Source organism: Oryctolagus cuniculus, chromosome 5 (assembly GCF_051225735.1).
Source record: "Oryctolagus cuniculus isolate XC-2025 breed Fujian yellow rabbit chromosome 5, ASM5122573v1, whole genome shotgun sequence".
NCBI classification, from domain to species: domain Eukaryota; kingdom Metazoa; phylum Chordata; class Mammalia; order Lagomorpha; family Leporidae; genus Oryctolagus; species Oryctolagus cuniculus.
In genome coordinates this window covers 127,247,256-127,267,090 of record NC_142871.1, presented here as the reverse complement: position 1 = coordinate 127,267,090, position 19,835 = coordinate 127,247,256, and the positions used below count along the sequence as shown (strand labels likewise).

General features: G+C 41.0%; 1 protein-coding gene across 8 annotated transcripts in view; it reads left to right on the top strand.

Annotated features, from left to right (window-relative positions):
- Positions 1–649: 649 nt before the first annotated feature.
- UBR2 (ubiquitin protein ligase E3 component n-recognin 2) overlaps positions 650–19,835 on the top strand; it is a 119,317-nt gene continuing 100,131 nt past the window's right edge. For 5 of the 8 annotated variants that reach the window (XR_016234606.1, XR_011388680.2, XR_016234607.1 and 2 more), the window contains exons 1-2: positions 650–1,127; positions 11,202–11,461. Coding sequence is in view for 2 of the 8 variants with exons in the window: in XM_070074089.2 (XP_069930190.1) it covers positions 1,050–1,127; positions 11,202–11,461 (338 nt within the window). In the remaining 6 variants the exon portion in view is untranslated. The remainder of the gene's footprint in view (positions 1,128–11,201; positions 11,462–19,835) is intronic. The other 3 variants (XM_089333954.1, XM_089333955.1, XM_089333953.1) reach the window with 3 other exon arrangements.

Sequence of the window (19,835 nt, the reverse complement as noted above, 5' to 3'; positions counted from 1 at the left end):
CGTAAGCACTTTTCTGATAAACTCTGAAGAGGCTGAACGCCCAGTCACCCAACTGTCAATCAAGCCAACCTTTAACCAAACATAATTTTATTTTGTACCAAATCTAACAATCATTATCTACTCCTATAAAATGGGCTTCCTAAGAGCAAAACTTGGAATTCGCTTGACAGGCTCCTTTATCTAGATTTGCAATAAATTCTAATACGTGGTCATAACTGAATTGCTTGAAAACTTTAAAACAAGTATGAAAATGTTCAAACACTAGGTACTAGCATAAGGGATGAAGGGATGATGGATGACAGAGCCATATAACTACAGGAATATAACTAATTCATTCATTTTTGTGATAAACATTTGAGAGCCCGCCGTAAGCCAGACTTTGACAAGTATTTGAAAACTACCACATGCCACGCAGTGTTCTCGGAGCTGCAGATCCACCAACGAACAAACGAGACTCTGTGCCTCAGACTACAGTTTCCACAAGATCTTACCCTTCTGCCTCTCTCTGGAGGGTGCGTCTTTTCGCTAGTCACTTCCCATGATTCTAATCGCGCAGAAAAGCCCCGCTCCCTTGTCTGCCACTCACCCAGGCTCCCTTCGGAAGATGGACTACAACTCCCATAGTGCCCTAGCGGAGTGCCCTATAAGTGCCACCACCCTCCTGACTGTGAGGGGCGACTACAGTACCCAGAGTGCTCTGCTTTCCCTCCTGGGTGTTATTGCCCCCTTCCCGGTGCGGGACGCCGCGGTGGCCAGCGCGGGTGCCAGGCCTGGGGTTTTCTGTGTCCTTTCCAGGGTCAGGGACGAGGCAGTGACTTGACTCCTGGGCGCTGAGCCCGGAAGGCAGCGCAGGAGGCCGCCGTCCCACCTGTCTGGTTCTCGTCACCCTTCGCTGTCTCCTGCTCCACCTGCGGCCGCCTGGACGGCTCCGGGTCTGACCGCTTGAGGCAGAGGTGGCAGTCGCGGCTGACGGGGCTGAGGCAAGGCTGCGGCCCTCAGGGCGGCGGTAGCGCTGGGGGGGAGGAGGAGAAGGAGGAGGAGGAGAGAAGATGGCGTCGGAGCTGGAGCCCGAGGTGCAGGCCATCGACCGCAGTTTGCTGGAATGTTCCGCCGAGGAGATCGCGGGGGTGAGTGCCCGGACCCGGGCGGGAATGTCCAGCCGGCGCAGGCCGCCCCTGGGGCGGGGAGGAACGATTCCTGGGAATCCGGGAGCGGCCCGCACTGACGAGGGGTGACAACTGCGCCGGCCCCGTCTTGTGGGCTACTAGCCCGGGAAGGGCGCCGGTCTTGCTTTAGTAGCCCTCAGGGCTGTGCAGTGCACTAGCAGCCTTTGTGCTTCCCCTCTGCCCAGGCGAGGTCGCAGCTCCTCCACTCTACCTCCATCCCCTCACGTTCCTCCAAGTCCCCAACACATGGGTCATTGCATGTCGGCTCGTGAAAGACGGGAGAGAAGGGGACGCCTCGGAGTGTTTGTAGTGTGATCGTCCAGCTTCCTGTTCCCGGGATCAGCAGAGCAGTGCCTCCGCCACCGACATGCATGCCACCCTCACCGTACCCCTTGTTTCTGCCGCGGCGCCGGCACCAAGGAAGCAGCCAGCACCGTCCCCTCACTACCCCCACCAGTGCCTTTTTCACTTTTCAGTTGCCCCGGTTTGGTTCGTGGCCGGCGTTGATGCATATGTGTGCAAAGTCGTGTCTTGACAGTTTACCGAGCTGGAGGTGAAATAATTTTCCTGGGAGTTGGAGGGAGTTGGATGGAGAACAAACGTTATATAACTTTGAGAGAGCAGCTTTTGTCAACAAATACAAACTAATAATGTGAGCGCGGGGCTGGTAGCAGCAGTAGTGTCCCAAAGTTAAACCATGTAAGCTCAGTATTGTACAAAAACTGTAGTATGAATGAACGAGAATAAGTAGCAGAGTTATAAAATGATTAATAAGCAAGAAGGCATCTTCCCCCTGTAAGTACAAGGAACACCCATTAGAACAGGTTGTCCCGAATGATTATGAATGGACCAAAACAACTTGGGCCCCACCTCTAAGGCCTCCAGTATAAAAAACTCCTAGCAGCCATGAAGTCAGCAGTCTGAAGATTAGGGCACAGTTTGGGGTAGACACTGCTGGCAGGGCAAGAAGTTACTTTGAGTGAATTGCTGAGCACTAAAGTTCAGATGGAAATAAATGACAAGAGTAGAGGTGAAAAGTTTAAGGAGATAAATTGTGGAATGAGGAGTCTTTCTTGGGTTTTTTAAACTGACTTGTTTAGTCTAAGTCTGTTTTCATTTACTTTTACTTAACATTGCACAACTGAAGAATTGTCAACTCCCATCTGCCTTTGATTTATAAGAGAAAATGAAAGTAGGGAACAGTGAAATAATAATGACAGCTAGGCACTATTTATGCCTCTTCTATTGATACATGGTTATTTACCTTAAATCTCAAGGTAGGTTTGGTCCCCCTGCCCCAGCTAAATTTTGTGTCTGTTAGCCCAGTGATACAGGCTACATACTCCATTATTCCTATTGAAGTGCAAGCTAAAGTGATTAGAGCTTCTCCTGGAAATTAGAGCTTCTCCTGAGGAAATCAGTTATAAAACCAGTCTGGAGGCCAAGCTTCTAGCCCTTGCTCAGTGAAATCCTCAAGCAAGATACAGCAGGGAAAGAAGGTCAAGAGGAATGCAGCAAAACCTCAGTTTGGCTTCATTTGAGCTGAACATCACAGTCTGAGCTAATTTTATTTAACTCTGTTCACTTTTAAATGGCTTCTGAACAGTTAGATTTCTGAAAAGTTCAGTCTGAAGGCCAACAACACTTCCTCAACTAAAAAAGATGCAAACTAGTATGTATAACGTAAAGATGGCCTTAATATGTGAGGGGTCTGTACTTAAATTCCATATGTGTTTACTTACAACACCAAACACTTCAAACTGTTGTTCTGGTTTAGCCTCTAGAACAGTCCTTTATCAGAAATTAAGATCAGTTAATAAAGTTGCCAGATTGAAAGTGAATTTTGTGGGGCCGGCGCTGTAGCACTGTGGGTTAATGCTCTGGCCTGAAGCGCCAGCATCCCATATGGGCGTCTGTTCTAGTCCCAGCTGCTCCACTTCCAATCCAACTCTCTGCTATGGCTTGGGACAGCAGTAAGAAGATGGTCCAAGTCTTTGGGCCCCTACACCTACTTGGGAGACCTGGAAGAAGCTCCTGGCTTCAGATCGGTGCAGCTCTGGCCATTGCAGCCATCTGGGGAGTGAACCAGCGGATGGAAGACCTCTCTCTGTCTCTACCTCTCTCTGTAATTCTCTCTTTCAAATAAATAAAATAAATCTTAAAAAAAAAAAAAAACACATAAAAAAGAAAGGGAATTTTGGGGAAGGTGAACAAGTAGAGAACGCAGTCGTTGCAGCCCTCAGACGCTCTACCCCTGGGAATTGATTCTACCATGTGACTTTCCCAATACTGCTTGACTTTAATTACATTTAATATCACATATTGATTGTATTATATACCCATGGGTGGTTAGGATTTTTTTTAAGATTTTATTTATTTATTTGCGAGGTAGAGTTTTAGACAGAGAGAGAGGTCTTCCATCCGCTGGGTCACTCCCCAGATGGCCTCAAGGGCCAGAGTTGGGCTGATCAGGAGCCAGGAGCTTCCTCCCAGTCTCCCAAGCGACTACAGGGGCCCAAGAACTTGGGCCATTTTTCTACTGCTTTCCCAGGCTATAGCAGAACGCTGGATTGGAAGTGGAGCAGCCGGGACACAAACCTGCACCCATATGGATGCCGGCCGCAGGCAGAGGCTCAGCCTACTACACGACAGCGCTGGCCCCCAGTGATTAGGATTTAAGAAGCACATATACTGTACTGTTTTTCCCCAACTATGTAAAAGATGCAAATACATTGAACAAGTTTTATGTAGAGTTTTATGTCTCTATTACAGTTACTTTTACTTTACTTTTTTTAAAGTTTTATTGACATATAATTCACAGTGGTTTTTAGTATACTCACAGAGTTGCGCAGCCATTACCTCAATCAATTTTATAATATTTTAGTCATTGCAGAAAAGAAATCCTATACATATTATCAGTTACCCCCCCCAACTTTTCGAATCCTGAACTCCCAAACTCCTAAGTAACTTTTAATTATTTTCTGTCTCCATGATTTGATTATTCTGGACATTTCATATAGAGTCATCGAATTTTTGTCTTTTGTGACCGGCTCCTCTCTCTTAGCAAAATATTATCCGGGTTCATCATGTTGTGGCATGTTTTAGTACTTCATTCCTTTTTATTGCCAAACGCTATTCCATTTTACTAATAGACCACATTTTATTTATCCATTCATCAGTTACTAAATATTTAGATTGTTAATACTTTTGGATATTATAAATATTGCTGCTGTGAACATTCATGTATAATTTTTTTATGTGGACATTTTTGTTTCTTTTGGATACATGTCAAGGAGTGGAATTACTGGGTTATATGTTAACAACTCTTATGGAACTGTCAGACTATTTTCCAGAGCAGCTGCATCATTTTACATTCCCGCAGTGTTCTAGTTTCTCCATGTCCTTAGCAACGCTCATCCATGTTTTCCGTTACAGCTATGACATTGGATGTGAAGTGCTTTTTCACTATGGTTTTGATTTGCATTTTTCTCAAGACTCATGATACTGAACATTTTCTCATGAGCTAACTGGCCATTTGCGTATCTTCTTTGCCAATTTTTTTATTAGTTTTTTTGGTCTTTTATTATTCAGTTTCAATATTATTTGTATTTGTAGTGCTCTCCTTCGTTTGCAAACTTCTTACTTTGTTTAAACTTTTTCTTAAAATAGTCCCAGAAAACTATTTTATGAGTAACTTACCTGTTGCTTAGCCTTGTTTGAAAGCAAAACCAAATACGGTTAAAAAATTCAATTTTAATTCTCTATATGATGATAATTAGATACTGTAATAAAAGATTAACCTCTAGGGATTCTTTCATTTTTGTATATTTTGTAAGTGCTCTCCATCTCAAGGCTTAAATTCAGCGTTCAATGAAAGGAAAACTCCTGGAAACATTGTCATAACATATTTACTTTAATAGAATGAGTTGACAGTTTCTTTACTTCCCTTTTGGGGGACTTACAAGATTGTGAATCTTTATTGCTGTCTTGTACACATTGATGTGACAGCTACAAATGTCTGAAATGAGGACAAATTAAAAAAGCACCAAAGTAGAAATCTTGTGGTTTTTGTTGAAGAGATAGTTGCAATTAGCATATGTTAGCAAGAACTCGTATGAAAAGCTACAGATTTTATTCTTTTGAGAAATGTGCGAGCCATTATTTTTCAAGGCAGTCATAAATTTTTCTTCATTCTATATTGAGTTTGTAAATCCAATCAGATTAAAGTGCCTAAAACAGAGCCCAAATCTGTTAGGTGGTTTGGAATTTTTCACAAAATAGTAGTAAACTTCTTAAAGATGGGGAACATATACCAGCCCTTCTTGAACCAGATTTTTGTCTTGCTAATAATTTATAGTAATATACAATAAAGTGGTATTTAGAATGAAGTAGTTCTTTTACAAATAATGTATTCCATATAAGGTAGTTTTTTTTTTTCTTAACCAGAAACTGATATTAGCTGATGAATTTTGTATGAAGAAATCTATGGACAGATTTGACTTTTCTGTGTTGGAGCCTCAAGACTACATTATTTCTTTTAGATTCTCCTTGGATTAAAATTCTGCAAAAGCCAAGTTTTAGGAGACATGAAAACCAAAAGTATAAAAACAAAAATTAATTTTAAAATAAAACCTTTCTATGTGTTATAAATGAAAACTGAAGCACTTAAACTTTCTAGGATTGTGGAGGTGAATTCTTTTGGGCATACTGCTTAATTTTTCATTCTTATTTTGGTTTGCCACAATGAGAGAAAAATTGAATATTTATCCTTGAATGTGACCAACAAAAAGTATCTTTTGGGGCTGGCGCTCTTTTTCCTGTTTGCATAAAACAGATACAACAGAGTCAGTAATATTTGGAAAATACAGTTGCACCTTAGAAAAACTCTTCCAAGCTTCAATGAAGAACGGAAGGAAGGAAGGGAGGGAGGAGAGAGGGAGGGAAGGAGGGGAGGGAATCTTCCATTGGGGATGGCACTGTGGCTCAGCAGGTTAAAGCCCTGGCCTGCAGTGCTGGTATCCCATATGGGTGCCAGTTTGAGTCACAGCTGCTCCACTTCCTAACCAGCTCCCTGCTAATGCACCTGGGAAAGCAACAGAGGATGGCCCAACTTCTTGGGCCACTGCACTCACATAGGAGACCTGGAAGAAGTTCCTGGCTCCTGCCTTCAGCTGGCCTAGCCCCAGTTGTTACAAGCATTTGGGGAGTGAACCAGTGGATAGAAGTCCTCTCTCTGTGTCTCTTACCTCTCTCTGTAACTTCTGAATTTCAAATAAATAAAATAAATCTTAAAAAGAAAGAAAAACTCTTTGACCATTTCAATTATAAGCTTCCATTCAGCACTTTAACTTATGAACAAAATTTTTACATTTTTAGTAAAAATTCTCTGAAAATATGAAATTGCCTAGAAAGTTAATACAGACCACTTCATGAATATTTAAAATCTATCTTGTTTTTAGAAGGAAGGCAGTAAGCTGAAGATTGTACATGTAACAGTTAAAGTGAAGCCATTACCCTGACACCCATGTGAGACCTAGATGGCTCCTGGCTTCAGCCTGGCCCAGCCCTAGCCATTGCAGCCATTTGTGGAGTGAACCAGCAGATGGAAGATCTCTCTCTATCACACTGCCTTTCAAACAAATAAAATAAATCTTTTTTACAAAACCGAGGCCCTTAAATTGACTTCTTAGGATGTTAGACATCACTTGAACATACTCCATTACAAGGTTGTAAATGGGACTTAGGTTGTAATCCATGAATAAATATTGGATCTAGGAGTTACGTCAGCATTTCAGTTAGCTGCATTTTAGTAGAAGTAAGTCATTTTACTCATACTTTGTTTAAAAATTTTTTTAATTTAAAGATTTGTTTATTTGAAAGTAGAGTTACTGAGGGAGAGAGCGACAGGGAGATCTTCCATCTGCCGATTCACTTCCCAAATGGCTGCAACAGCCGGGGATGGGTCAGGCCGAAGCAGAAGCTAAGTGCTTCATCTGGGTTTCCCACGGGGGTGACAGGGGCCCAAGTCCTTGAACCATCATATGCTGCTTTCCCAGGCAGATTGACAGAGAGCTGGATTGGAAGCGGAGCAGCTGGGACTCAAACTGGCACTCATGGGATGCTTAACCCACTGCACCACAATGTTGGCCCTTATTTCATGTTTTCTGATTTAAAATTTTTACTCAGCTTAGAACCAGAATGATGCCTAACTATACAAAGCAGTGTGGAGAACAAATAAACATATGGGCCGAGTTGGCAGAGGAGGCAGGGATAAATGACAAAATAAGTGGAAAGACAGAAATAGGAAAGGAAAGGAAGTGGTTTGAAGGCTGCCTTCTCTAGGGTTTATTTAGTTTCATTTTTAGAAACTGGTCTCTGAGCCTTGCTGCATGTCCAGAGCCATATAGAACATCATGTAGACTGTAAATGTTATGTGACAGGAGCCGGCGCCGTGGCTCAATAGGCTAATCCTCCACCTTGCGGCGCCGGCACACCGGGTTCTAGTCCCGGTTGGGGCGCCGGATTCTGTCCCGGTTGCCCCTCTTCCAGGCCAGCTCTCTGCTATGGCCAGGGAGTGCAGTGGAGGATGGCCCAGGTGCTTGGGCCCTGCACCCCATGGGAGACCAGGAAAAGCACCTGGCTCCTGGCTCCTGCCAGGATCAGCGCGGTGCGCCGGCTGCAGCGGCGGCCATTGGAGGGTGAACCAACGGCAAAAGGAAGACCTTTCTCTCTCTGTCTCTCTCTCTCACTGTCCACTCTGCCTGTCAAAAAAAAAAAAAAAAAAAAAAAAATGTTATGTGACAGTAGTATAAACAAATAGGTAGTTGTGCATAGAAGAGATTGTATTAAATACTCACTGAGACCAGGTTCTATTTTAGCAGTGGGGGGTGGGGATGAGGAGTGGGTTAAGAAGGAATCCTCCAGAAATTAAGGCATAAACTGAGACTTGAAGAGTGAATAGCAAATGGCTTTGTAAAGCAGAGAAAAAGCGAGTAGTCATTCAGGTCAGAAAGAGCAGCTCGGGGCGTCTGATGAAGACAAGGAGCTTGTAAACCTTGTCAGGGAACTTGACTAGATGTTAAATATGTCATGGGAACCTGAAGGACATGGTCTTAAGAGCATTTTGCGAAAATTACTCTGGTAGTGAAGTTGGGAAATATATTGCAGAGGAGAAGGCCAATTAGTTTAGACTAGATAGTGGAATGTAGTGATTCCGAGAAAGAAATAGCTGGATGAGAGACATTCAGGGAGCCTACTAGACAAGACATATTAGTTGGATGTTGGAGTGAGGAAGAAGAAAGATTTTGAAGTCTTCTGGTTTGGATACCTTTTTGATAAAATAGAGAAAAGGAGAGAACAACAGATTTTGAAGGGGGACAGAGATAACAAGTTCAAGTTTGGATATATGAAAAGTCTTTGAAAAGTTAATGGAAATTACGTAGTATGAAACTATGCTGGGCTGGCGCCGTGGCTCAATAGGCTAATCCTCTGCCTGTGGCGCCGGCACACCAGGTTCTAGTCCTGGTCGGGGCGCCGGATTCTGTCCCGGTTGCCCCTCTTCCAGGCCAGCTCTCTGCTATGGCCAGGGAGTGCAGTGGAGGATGGCCCAAGTGCTTGGGCCCTGCACCCCATGGGAGACCAGGAGAAGCACCTAGCTCCTGGCTTTGGATCAGCGCAATGCGCCGGCCTCAGCGCGCCAGCCGCGGCGGCCATTGGAGGGTGAACCAACAGCAAAGGAAGACCTTTCTCTCTGTCTCTCTCTCTCACTGTCCACTCTGCCTGTCAAAAAAAGAAAAAAGAAAAAAAAGAAACTATGCCAATTAACAGTAAAACTACTACTCAAAGAGTACTTTATACTTTGTGTACCTGTGTGGGTGCAAACTATTGAAATCTTTAGTTAGTATATACCAAGTTGATCTTCTGTATATAAAGATAATTGAAAATGAATTCTTGATGAAGAATGGGATGGGAGAAGGAGTAGGAGATGGGATGGTTGTGGGTGGGAGGGAGGTTATGGGGGGAAAAGTTGATATAATCCAAAAGTTGTACTTTTGAAATTTATATTAATTAAATAAAAGTTAAAAAAAGAAAGAAACTATGCGGGGGCCTGCATTATGGCCTAGCAGATAAAGCCGCCGCCTGCTGCACCAGCATCCCGTATGGGTGCTGGTTCGAGTCCGGCTGCTCCACTCCAATCTAGCTCTCTGCTGTGGCCTGGGAAAGCAGTAGAAGACGGCCCAATCCCTTGGGCCCCTCCAACCATGTGGGAGACCCAGAAAAAGCTCCTGGCTCCTGGCTTCGGATAGGCGTAACTCCAGCCGTTGTGACCAATCAGGGAGTGAACCAGCAGATGGAAGACTTCTCGCTCGCTCTCTGCTTCTCCTCTCTCTAACTCTGATTTTCAAATGAATAAATTAAAAAAAAAAAAACTATGCATGGATTTCAAAATTGTTTTGCACCAAAAAATTTTTTCTTTTGATTCTGTTCTCCCATGATTTTTTTTTTTTTTTTTTTTTTTTTTTTTTTTTTTTTTGTGAGAGACAGAGCAGTCATTTATTGGTTTACTCCCCAAATGTCTGTAGTGCCAGAGGCAGGCCAGGGTTGAAGCCAGAAGCCTGGGACACAATCCAGCTCTCTGTTTCCTTAAAGCATCACTGTGCCTCTCAGGGTCTACATTAGAATGAAGCTGAAAATCCAGGAAGCAGTCCAACATGGGGCATTGCTAGGCTGAGCTCCGGTTCCCTCCCTGAATTTTTTTTTTTTAAAGATTATTTACTTATTTAAAGATTTATTTATTTATTTGAAAGGCAGAGTTACAAATAGGCAGAGGTAGAGAAAGATTTCCATCTGCTGGTTCACTCCCCAAATGGCCACGATGGCTGGAGCTGCGCCAATCCAAAGCCAGGAGTCAGGAGCTTCTTCTGGGACTCCTACACAGGTGCAAGGGCCCAAGCATCTGGGACATCTTCTACTGCATTCTCAGGCCATAGCAGAGAACTGGATCGGAAGTGGAGCAGCTGGGACTTGAACCAGCACCCATATGGATTGCCAGCACTGTAGACAACGGCTTTTCCCACTATGCCACAACACCGGCCCCTATTTATAATTTTTAAGTTTTATTTATTTAAAAGGCAGAATGACAGAAATGGGGAGGAATCTATCTTCCATCCACCAAGGCTGGACCATGCTGAGGGCAGGAGCCAGAAATTCAAGACATCAAGACAGGTCTCCCACACAAGTGGAGGGGCGCAAATATTTGGGTCATCTCCCAGTGCCTTCTCAGGCACTTCAGCAGGAACTGAATTGGAAGTGGGGCAGCCAGGACTGAAGCTGACATTCCAATATGAAAGTTTAACCATAGCACCAGGCCCTCTGAATTTTTTGGAACACCCTCATTGAATTGATGCCCATGAGCTCTCTTAAGCATAATTGTAACGGAGAGGTTTGGGAGACAAAGAAGAGTAGTTTTTCGTTGTTATTAGTGGGAAGAGCAAAGGGGAAAGGGCTTATGGAGAGAGGTCAGTCATAAAGAGGGCATAATTGGTAAAACAAAGTTTTTTATGGCTTCACATTCATAAGAGACATGTAAGCCTAGAGAGAAATAAAACTAGTGTATTGGCTATTCACATTCACTGCATGGTCTTCCCATGGACAAACTGGCATGAGGATCTGTATCGCAGTCGGAGTTACATTCGAGCAAAATGTTAGACAGGAAGTCATCCATCTTCTGTGATGATCTCTGCGGTGATTTCAGATGAGCTCTGTGGTCACTCTCCTGTATCACCTATAGAAGCCGGCTTCAAAGGTCATTTTGAGAAGGGGCCTTGTTTCATTTTTAACTTTGCTGGTAACTTTATAATACAAGTTTAATACAGTTGGCATTTTAATGGATTGAATTTCTGAGATATAAAGTGAGTATAATAAAGTATTCTTTTGTCATTATTTTATATGTAAAATCAAATAGGGTAGATTTGTTCAAATTAGCAGTTCATTAACATTGTTTAAAATTATCTTTTCTGTTTTCTTTTTTTCAAGAAATGGCTGCAAGCCACCGACCTCACTAGAGAAGTGTACCAGCATTTAGCCCACTATGTACCCCAAATCTACTGCAGAGGTCCCAACCCTTTTCCACAGAAAGAAGACATGCTGGCACAGCATGTCTTGTTGGGACCAATGGAATGGTATCTTTGTGGTGAAGATCCTACATTTGGATTTCCAAAACTAGAACAAGCAAATAAACCTTCTCATCTTTGTGGTCGTGTTTTTAAAGTAGGAGAGCCTACATACTCTTGCAGGTAAGATATTTTAATTTTCTTTCTAAATGGATTTTTGTTTTTACATGACTTTTTTATTCTGAAACCTTAACATTTTATTTTAACATTATAAAATACAGTGTATATTTAAAAAGTTCATACCATAGATATATACTGTTTAATAAATCATTATGAAAAGAACATAATTATTTTCCAGGTCAAGAAATAGATTGTTGTCAGCATTCCAGAAGTTCACTGTGTACACTGTGTTAATGCTTCCTCTCCTATCGACTATGATCTTGACACTTAACAAAAATCTCTTCCTTGCTTTACTTGGTATTGCCCCAAGTTTGGGCAATTGGAGCCCTGTCACACAAGCTTGGCTGTCCTTCCCAACATGCCTTTGTTAGTTTTGTGTGCTTTTTTCCTTTCTGAGACAAGAAGTTCACAGCTTACTTTGTACTAACTCTGACCCATATGTAGAATCATCCATTTCTCCAAAAATTTTCCTTTCACTGGAATGGTGGTTAGAGATCAAGGTCTGGAGTATGCATTTGGTGTAGTGGTTAAGACACCGCTTGAAATACCCATATCCCATATCAGGATACTGAGTTCAAATCCTGGCTCCCCTTCCAACTCCAGTTTCCTGCTAATGTGCACCCTTGGAAGCAGCAGGTGATGGCTCAAGTACTTGGGTGCCTGTCCAAGTATGACTGTGCCCCCCTTCTGTAAGACTATCTTAAACACCCATGCACACAATGGAGACCTGGACTGAGGTCCTGCGTCTGTTGTGCACTTGTTCCACTTCTCTGGTGTCCTGACTCATAGATTGTCGCTGTTTTATCTGCCGTAAATATTGATTCAGTTTCAGCTCAGTGGGACCTTCCTGTGTACTCAGACTAGCTTGCTTTGCTGGAGATCCAGGTAGAAAATTACCCGCTCACTGAGAGTCAGAGCCCTCCTAGGGCTCAGCTTGTAAATTTCCCATCTCTAGTTACTGCCCTATTGTACTACCTGTTGCTCAGTGCCCTTGTGTATTTCTTCTGCTTTTAGGTTTATTTACAGTGGAGAGGCTAATTCAGAACCAGTTACCCCATCATAGCCAAAAGTGCAAGTTCAAAATTCATTTTAACCAGTGATAGTTGCTTATGTTTGTTGAGCACCAGATTTAACTTTTTTTTTTTTTTTTTAAGATTTATTTTATTTATTTGAAAGGTAGAGTTAGAGTCAGAGAGAGAGATCTTCCATCTGCTGGTTCACTCCCCAAATGGCTGCAACGGCTAGGTCTGGACCACGCCTAAGCCAGGAGCCAGAAGCGTCATCTGGGTCTCCCAAGTGGGTGCGGAGGTTCAAGCTCTTGGGCTGTCCTGCTGCTTTTCCTTTGTGCATTATATGCCAGCATTGCAGGTGGCAGCTTAACCTGCTATGCCACAACCCCAGCCCCCAGATTTAATGCTAATCATTTTGTATGTAATCATATTTAATCCTCTGTAACCTTGGATATCTAACTATCGTATCTTTGAGGAAACTGAGGTTATATGACTTATCTGCCGTCGTAAAATCTGAAACCAGGCCTGTGACTCTGAAGTCCATGTTCTTTACTTTTTCCTTTCTTTTATTCTCAAATATTGGCTTATAAGAGTTTTTTACTCTTAGTAAAATGAAGGAAAATACACTGTTTCTTGCAACTATACACATTTAAATTCTGAAATGTCCTTTGTTGTTAAATTATTATTATAAGCAATGATGACAATGAACTAGGTAATATTGTTCCAATTTTTAGCATTCTTGGCAAAGTAAATTAGCAGCTTTTTCTGTGGTTTTTCTGCTAGTCACTGCAGCTCAGAATTCTGCTACATACTACCACCGTCATTCCTAAGCAGAAAACCAAGTAAAGTTATAATACTATCTTTTGTACCACAAAGTATATGCAAAGAGTATTAAATACAATTCATATCAGGACTGTAATATAATACCTAAAAGATAATCTATAGAAGTGAAATTGACACTTTGAGGTGCGATGACTTTGAACAGCCCTTTACCCAACTGTTGAGGAACAGTTTTTTTTATATATATACTGTTTGTTGAACTCTGTACTTAGTGTAGGGTTAATATTATGTGTATAAAGTTAATTGAAAATAGATCTTAGTAAAAAATAAGAATGGGAATAGGAGAGGGTGGAGAGTATGTATAGAAGGGAGGATAGGATGGGAAGAATCACTATATTCCTAAATCTGTATTTATGAAATGCATGAAGTTTGTTATACCTTAAATAAAAGGTTTCTAGGAGAAAAAAAAAGAATTCAAGAGTCCTGGAAGCAACAAAGGACAAAAAAAAGAAGGAGCTGTTGGTGACTCATAAATCACAGATCAGACTTTGAATCCTTTTGTTAGACTGGGCTGTGGACTACTATTTCCCAATCACAAGTGTTTGGTTACATACAGTGAGGAAAAATAGATTTAAAAGATAAGTTTATTTTGGTGCAAAAAAATTCTGAAGTCATATACACAAGGAATCAAAAGTTCATGGAAAATTCACGTTATGCAGAAATTGCATAAATTTCAAGATTTTTTGCACCAAATCAAACTTACGTTTTAATTCCATTTTCCATTAACTTCTTGAAGTCCTCTTGTATTAGATGCTCTGCAAATATTTATTAAGCAAATGTCTGTTATGTTATTCAAAGAACAGGGGATTTTCATTTTTTAAATTATTCTTCAGCTTATATATCTATATATTATTTGTGAATTTGTTTTATTTGAAAGTCAGAGAGAAAGAGACAGAGACCATCATCTGCTGGTTTGCTCTCCAAATGTCCACAATAGCCAGGATTTGGCCAAGCTGAAACTAGGAGCCTGGAACTCAATCTGGGGCTCCAATGTGGATGAAATGGACCCAAGACCTTGAGCCATCAGTTGCTGCCTCCCAGGGGACACATTAGCAGGAAATTAGATCTGAAGCAGAGGCAGGACTTGAACCCCAGCACCCTGATATGGCAAGCAGGTGTCCCAAGTGGCATCTTAACTGTTGCAACAAACACTCACCCCCAGGCGACTTGAATATGTTTTTGTCATTCCACTTTAGCTGACTTGCTTGAGTATTCTTATTAGTTGCACATTGCCATACTGGTCCAGTGACAGCTCCATATTTACAGTTATAAATCAGTTACTTTCTATTATGTTGTTTGTTTATTATGTTTGCTATGTACAGGAAACCCTTTCCATTCTAGATTTTACAACTTCAGATATTCACTCTTGTGCTGTGGGTACTTAAGATGTTAATCTCTTGTAAATTTATTGCCTTTTCATTTTTTCTTTGGTACCCTTTTACTTATATTTTTTAAAGATTTATTTATTTCTTTGAAAGGCAGAGTTAGAAAGAGAGAGAGGGAGAGACAGAGGGAGAGATCTTACATAAACTGGTTCACTCCCCAAATGGCCACAACAGCCAGAACTGGTATGATCTGGAGCCAGGAACCAGGAGCTTCTTCCAGGTCTCCCACATGGGTGCAGGAGCCCAAGCACTTGGGCCATCCTCCACTGATTCCCAGGTGTATTAGTGGGGAGCTGGATCAGAAGTGGGGCAGCCAGGACCCGAACTGGTGCCCATATGGGATGACAACACCACAGGCAGCAGCTTTACCCACTGTGCCACAGTACCAACCCTGTTTGGCACCCTTTTTTTTTTTTTTTTTTTTTTTTTTTTTACTATGAGGGATAATGTATTAAGTTGTCCATTAGCAGTCAGGGCTATGCTGATCAAGTCACCATTTCTCATAGTGTCCATTTCACTTCAGGAGGTTTCCTTTTTGGTGTTCAGTCAGTTGTCACCGATCAGGGAGAACATATGGTATTTGTCCCTTTGGGACTGGCTTACTTCACTCAACATGATGTGTTCCAGATTCCTCCATTTTGTTGCAAATGACTGGATTTCGTTGTTTCTTACTGCGGTATAGTATTCTAAAGAATACATATCCCATAATTTCTTTATCCAGTCTACCATTGATGGGCATTTAGGTTGGTTCCAGGTCTTGGCTATTGTGAATTGTGCTGCAATAAACATTAGGGTGCAGACCGCTTTTTTCTTTATCAATTTAAACTCCTTTGGGTAAATTCCAAGGAGTGGGATGGCTGGGTCGAACGGTAGGGTTATATTCAGGTTTCTGAGGAATCTCCAGACTGATTTCCATAGTGGCTTGACCAGTTTGCATTCCCACCAACAGTGGGTTAGTGTCCCTTTTTCCCCACATCCTCGCCAGCATCTGTTGTTGGTAGATTTCTGTATGTGAGCCATTCTAACCGGGGTGAGGTGGAACCTCATTGTGCTTTTGATTTGCATTTCCCTGATTGCTAGTGACCTTGAACATTTTTTCATGTGCCTGTTGGCCATTTGGATTTCCTCTTTTGAAAAATGTCTATTGAAGTCCTTGGCCCATCTCTTAAGTGGGTTGTTGATTTTGTTTTTGTGGAGTTTCTTGATCTCTTTGTAGATTCTGGTTATTAACCCTTTATCTGTTGCATAGTTTGCAAATATTTTTTCCCATTCTGTTGGTTGTCTCTTCACTCTCCTGACTGTTTCTTTTGCAGTACAGAAACTTCTCAATTTGATGCAATCCCAATAGTTGATTTTGGCTTTGACTGTCTGTGCCTCCCGGGTCTTTTCCAGAAATTCTTTGCCTGTGGCACCCTTTTAATCAAAGGTGTGTAAAATTCTGGAATTTTGTTAGTCCCAGGAATCTCTTGTGTGTCTGTGGGTCCATCCTACAGGAGAAGAGATTGGATGCAGGGAGAACTTAACTGTTTGTGTGTTTTATAGGGGGCCCTTGATTAAACTGATAGTCCTGAGATATTCTAGTGCCAGAAGAAGAGGAAGTAAAGAGAAATTTGTTTTCAGCAGTTACATGGAAATGGCTTTTGGAGTTTGGAGGAGGGGGGTAGAATGGCAGAAAGAGTAATTTATTTATTACATCAATGAAAAGGGTATATCATGGTGAGCTATTTGTCTGTATTTGAAGCTTAAATGTGCCTGAAGGATTTGTGCATGAGACTGAGTCAGAGATGATCTCAGTAGATTTTTTCCTGTATTACGTGTGGGGCCCCAGGAAGGGTGCAGGGCGGGGTCCAACTTTCTTATGCCAGTCTGGGATTCCTCTAGATACAGATTAGTTTCACTAAAACCTGGAGACTATAGATTGATCTATTCTCAATATTCTTTTTATTTAGAAGATGTATATAATCAATAAAAAGAAAGGCACTGGGGCTAGTGCTGTGGCTTAGCAGGTTAAACCATTGCCTGCAATGCCAGCATCCCATATGGGCAACAGTTTGATTCCCAGCTGCTCCACTTCCAATCGAGCTCTCTGCTATGGCCTAAGAAAGCAGCAGAAGATAGTCCAAGTGCTTGGTGCCCTACACCCACGTGGGAGACCTGGAAGAAGCTCGTGGTTCCTGGCTTTGGTCTGGCCCAGCTCCAGCCATTGCAACCATTTGGGGAATGAACCAGTAAATGGAAGACCTCTCTCTCTCTCTCTCTCTCTCTCTCTCTCTCTCTCTAACTCTGCCTTTCAGATAAAATCAATAAATCTTTAAAAAAAAATAGAAAAGAAAGACACCTACAGTAGTGGAAATGCCTTATGGTATGAGTAAAGAATTTTTACTTTCATGACATCAGCCAGAGAGAGATGACAGGGCATTATCACTAAGGACAGAGAATATAAAGAACAACCTTAGCCACTGCTTTTTTTAAATTGGCTTGAAAAAATTAATAAAACATGCATTGGTTATAACATTCAAAAGGTACAAAAGTTTGTGTCTTAAAATATCCTTTCCTTTCTCATCCCTTAAGTTCCCTGTTCAAATAAGGACCAGTGTTAAGTTTTTTTGTGTACCCTTCCAGATATTCTGTGTATATGCAGTGTTTGCATATGTTCTTTTTGTTTGTTTTTGAGAGGCAGGATGAGAAAGAAACAGATAAGAGATTGTACCCACTGGTTCACTTCCCAAGTGCCCACAGTGGCCAAGGCTGGAGCCAGAAGCCAGAGAACTTGATCCAGGTGTCCCACATGGGTAGCGGGGATCCAATTACTTGAGCCATCACCTGCTGCCACCTTGGGTCCCTATTGGGTGGAAGCTATAAATTGCAAGCCAGAGTGAGCCAGGAATTGAACCCAGGCACTCCACTATAGGGCACAGACACCTTAACCTCTAGGCCAAACATCTACCTCATTTTTATTTTTTTAAGGTTTGTTTTGTCTATTTCATGATCTGTATATTTTATAAATTTTAGAATTAGCTTTCAATTTTTATTTTTAAGAAAAGTAAAGATTACAGTTAGGATTACATCCAGTTTATCAGTTTAGAGAGAAGTGACATTTTACAACATTGAGTTTTCAAATCCATTGTATCTTAAATCTCTCTATAAAGGTTTTCTTTAATCTGTTTTAACTATGTTTTACTGCTTTTTTGTGTAGAAGTTATATGGCCATTTTGTCATGTTTATTCTCAAATGTTTTATTGTGGTATTGCAAATTGAATTTTTTCTTATTTTTACTTTCTTTTACATCTATTTTCTGCCGTGTGTGTGTGTGTGTGTGTGTGTGTGTGTATAAATACAGCTGGTTTCTGATACTGAATTTGTTCTCTGACCTTACCAAATTTATTTATTGGTTCTAGTAGATTTATGTTCCTTAGGTTTTAATATAATCAAGTCCTCTGTGAATGGAGACAGTTTTCCTTCCTTTATGGTCTTTTGGCCATTTACTTCTGTTTTGTATTTTATTACTGTGGTAAAAGTGCATTATACTCAATTTTAGGGGGAAAGCCTCAGTCTTTCTCTATTAAATGTAATGTGTGGTGTAGTTTTCTCATATATATGCTTTATCTCATTGAAGATGTCCCCTTCTTTCAAAATATTGTTTTTGTTTATTCGAAAGGCAGAGTTACAGAGAGGGAGATAGAGATCTTCCATCTGCTGGTTCACTCCCCAAACAGCCACTGAGGCCAGGGCTGGGCCCGGCCAAAGCCAAGAGCTAGGAACTCCATCTGGGTCTCTCACATGGCTGCAGGGGCCTAACCGCTTGGGCCATCTTCTGTTTCCTGGCACATTAGCAGAGAGCTGGATCAGAAGTAGAGCAGTTGGGACATGAACCAAAGCCCATGTAGGATGCCGGCATCACAGGCAGCAGCTTAACCACTGTACCACAATGCCAGCCCTGAGAATGTTCCCTTCTATTCCTAGATTGTGTAGTTTTTGTTTTGTTTTGTTTTTTGGATGTTTATCATAAATAGTCATTGAATATTATCAAGTGTTTTTACTCCATCTATTGAAGTAATTGTAATTTTTATTTCATTAGTATGGTTGACTGCATTGATTGATATATCTCCTTTGGAAAAAACCCTATTTGAATGTCATATATTACGACTTTCATATATTACTCAGTTCAATTTGTTAATATTTTGTTAAGGATTTCAAACTTTATCTTCCATAAAATATGCCAGTTTGTCACTATCTTATAACAACTTTGTTGACTGGTTTTGGCTGAGGGAAGGAAAGGAGGAGGGAGAAGGGGAAAGGGAGGGGGAAGAGAAGAGAAGGAGAGGAAGAGTCATTGAATATTATAATAGAATTATGTTAGCCTTAGAAATTAGACTGAGAAATATTCCCTAATCTTACATTTTCTGAAAAATTTGTGATAAACTGGTATATTTCCCTCTTGAATATTTGAGAAAATTTGCTAGTAAAGTAAACCATCAGGGCCTATGGTTTTCTTTTAAGGAAATTTTTGATAAAATGTGATGCTTATTAGGGTTATTTAGAGCTATATTTCATCTTGTCAGTTTTGGCCCTGTATTTTTCAAAGAATATATATCATATAATACCAAATTTATTGACATCAAATTGTGCATAGTATTTCCTTGTACTTTTGATGTCTGGGTTATCCATAGTGATGTTTCATCTCTGAGATTAATTTTCCTTTCAAACAACCAGTTTTGGGCTTAGTTAATTGTGTCTTTTATCTGCTTTATTTTATTGATTTTTGCCCTTATTATTATTCATTCTTCTATTTACTGTGGATTTAATGTGCTTATATTTTCTTCACCAAAGAGTTCTTTAGAAGTTCGTTGTTTAAATATTTGGGGCTTTCTTAGATAAAAGCTGATTTTTAATGCAATTACATTTTCTGTTCAGTTTCAGACTTAAAATTTACTGCAACTTGTTTTGGCTTTAACAACATAGTATATCTTGATTATATGCTTTTGAAAAGATCATATTTTTCTAGTTCTTGGATATAATTTTTGATATGGCTATAATTATTGATATATTTATTGATTTAGATTTACCATTTGCTGTTCATTTTGTTTATTTGGTGGTGTTTTTTTTTTCTTCTCTATTTAATTTTATGCCTTTTGGGTTAAT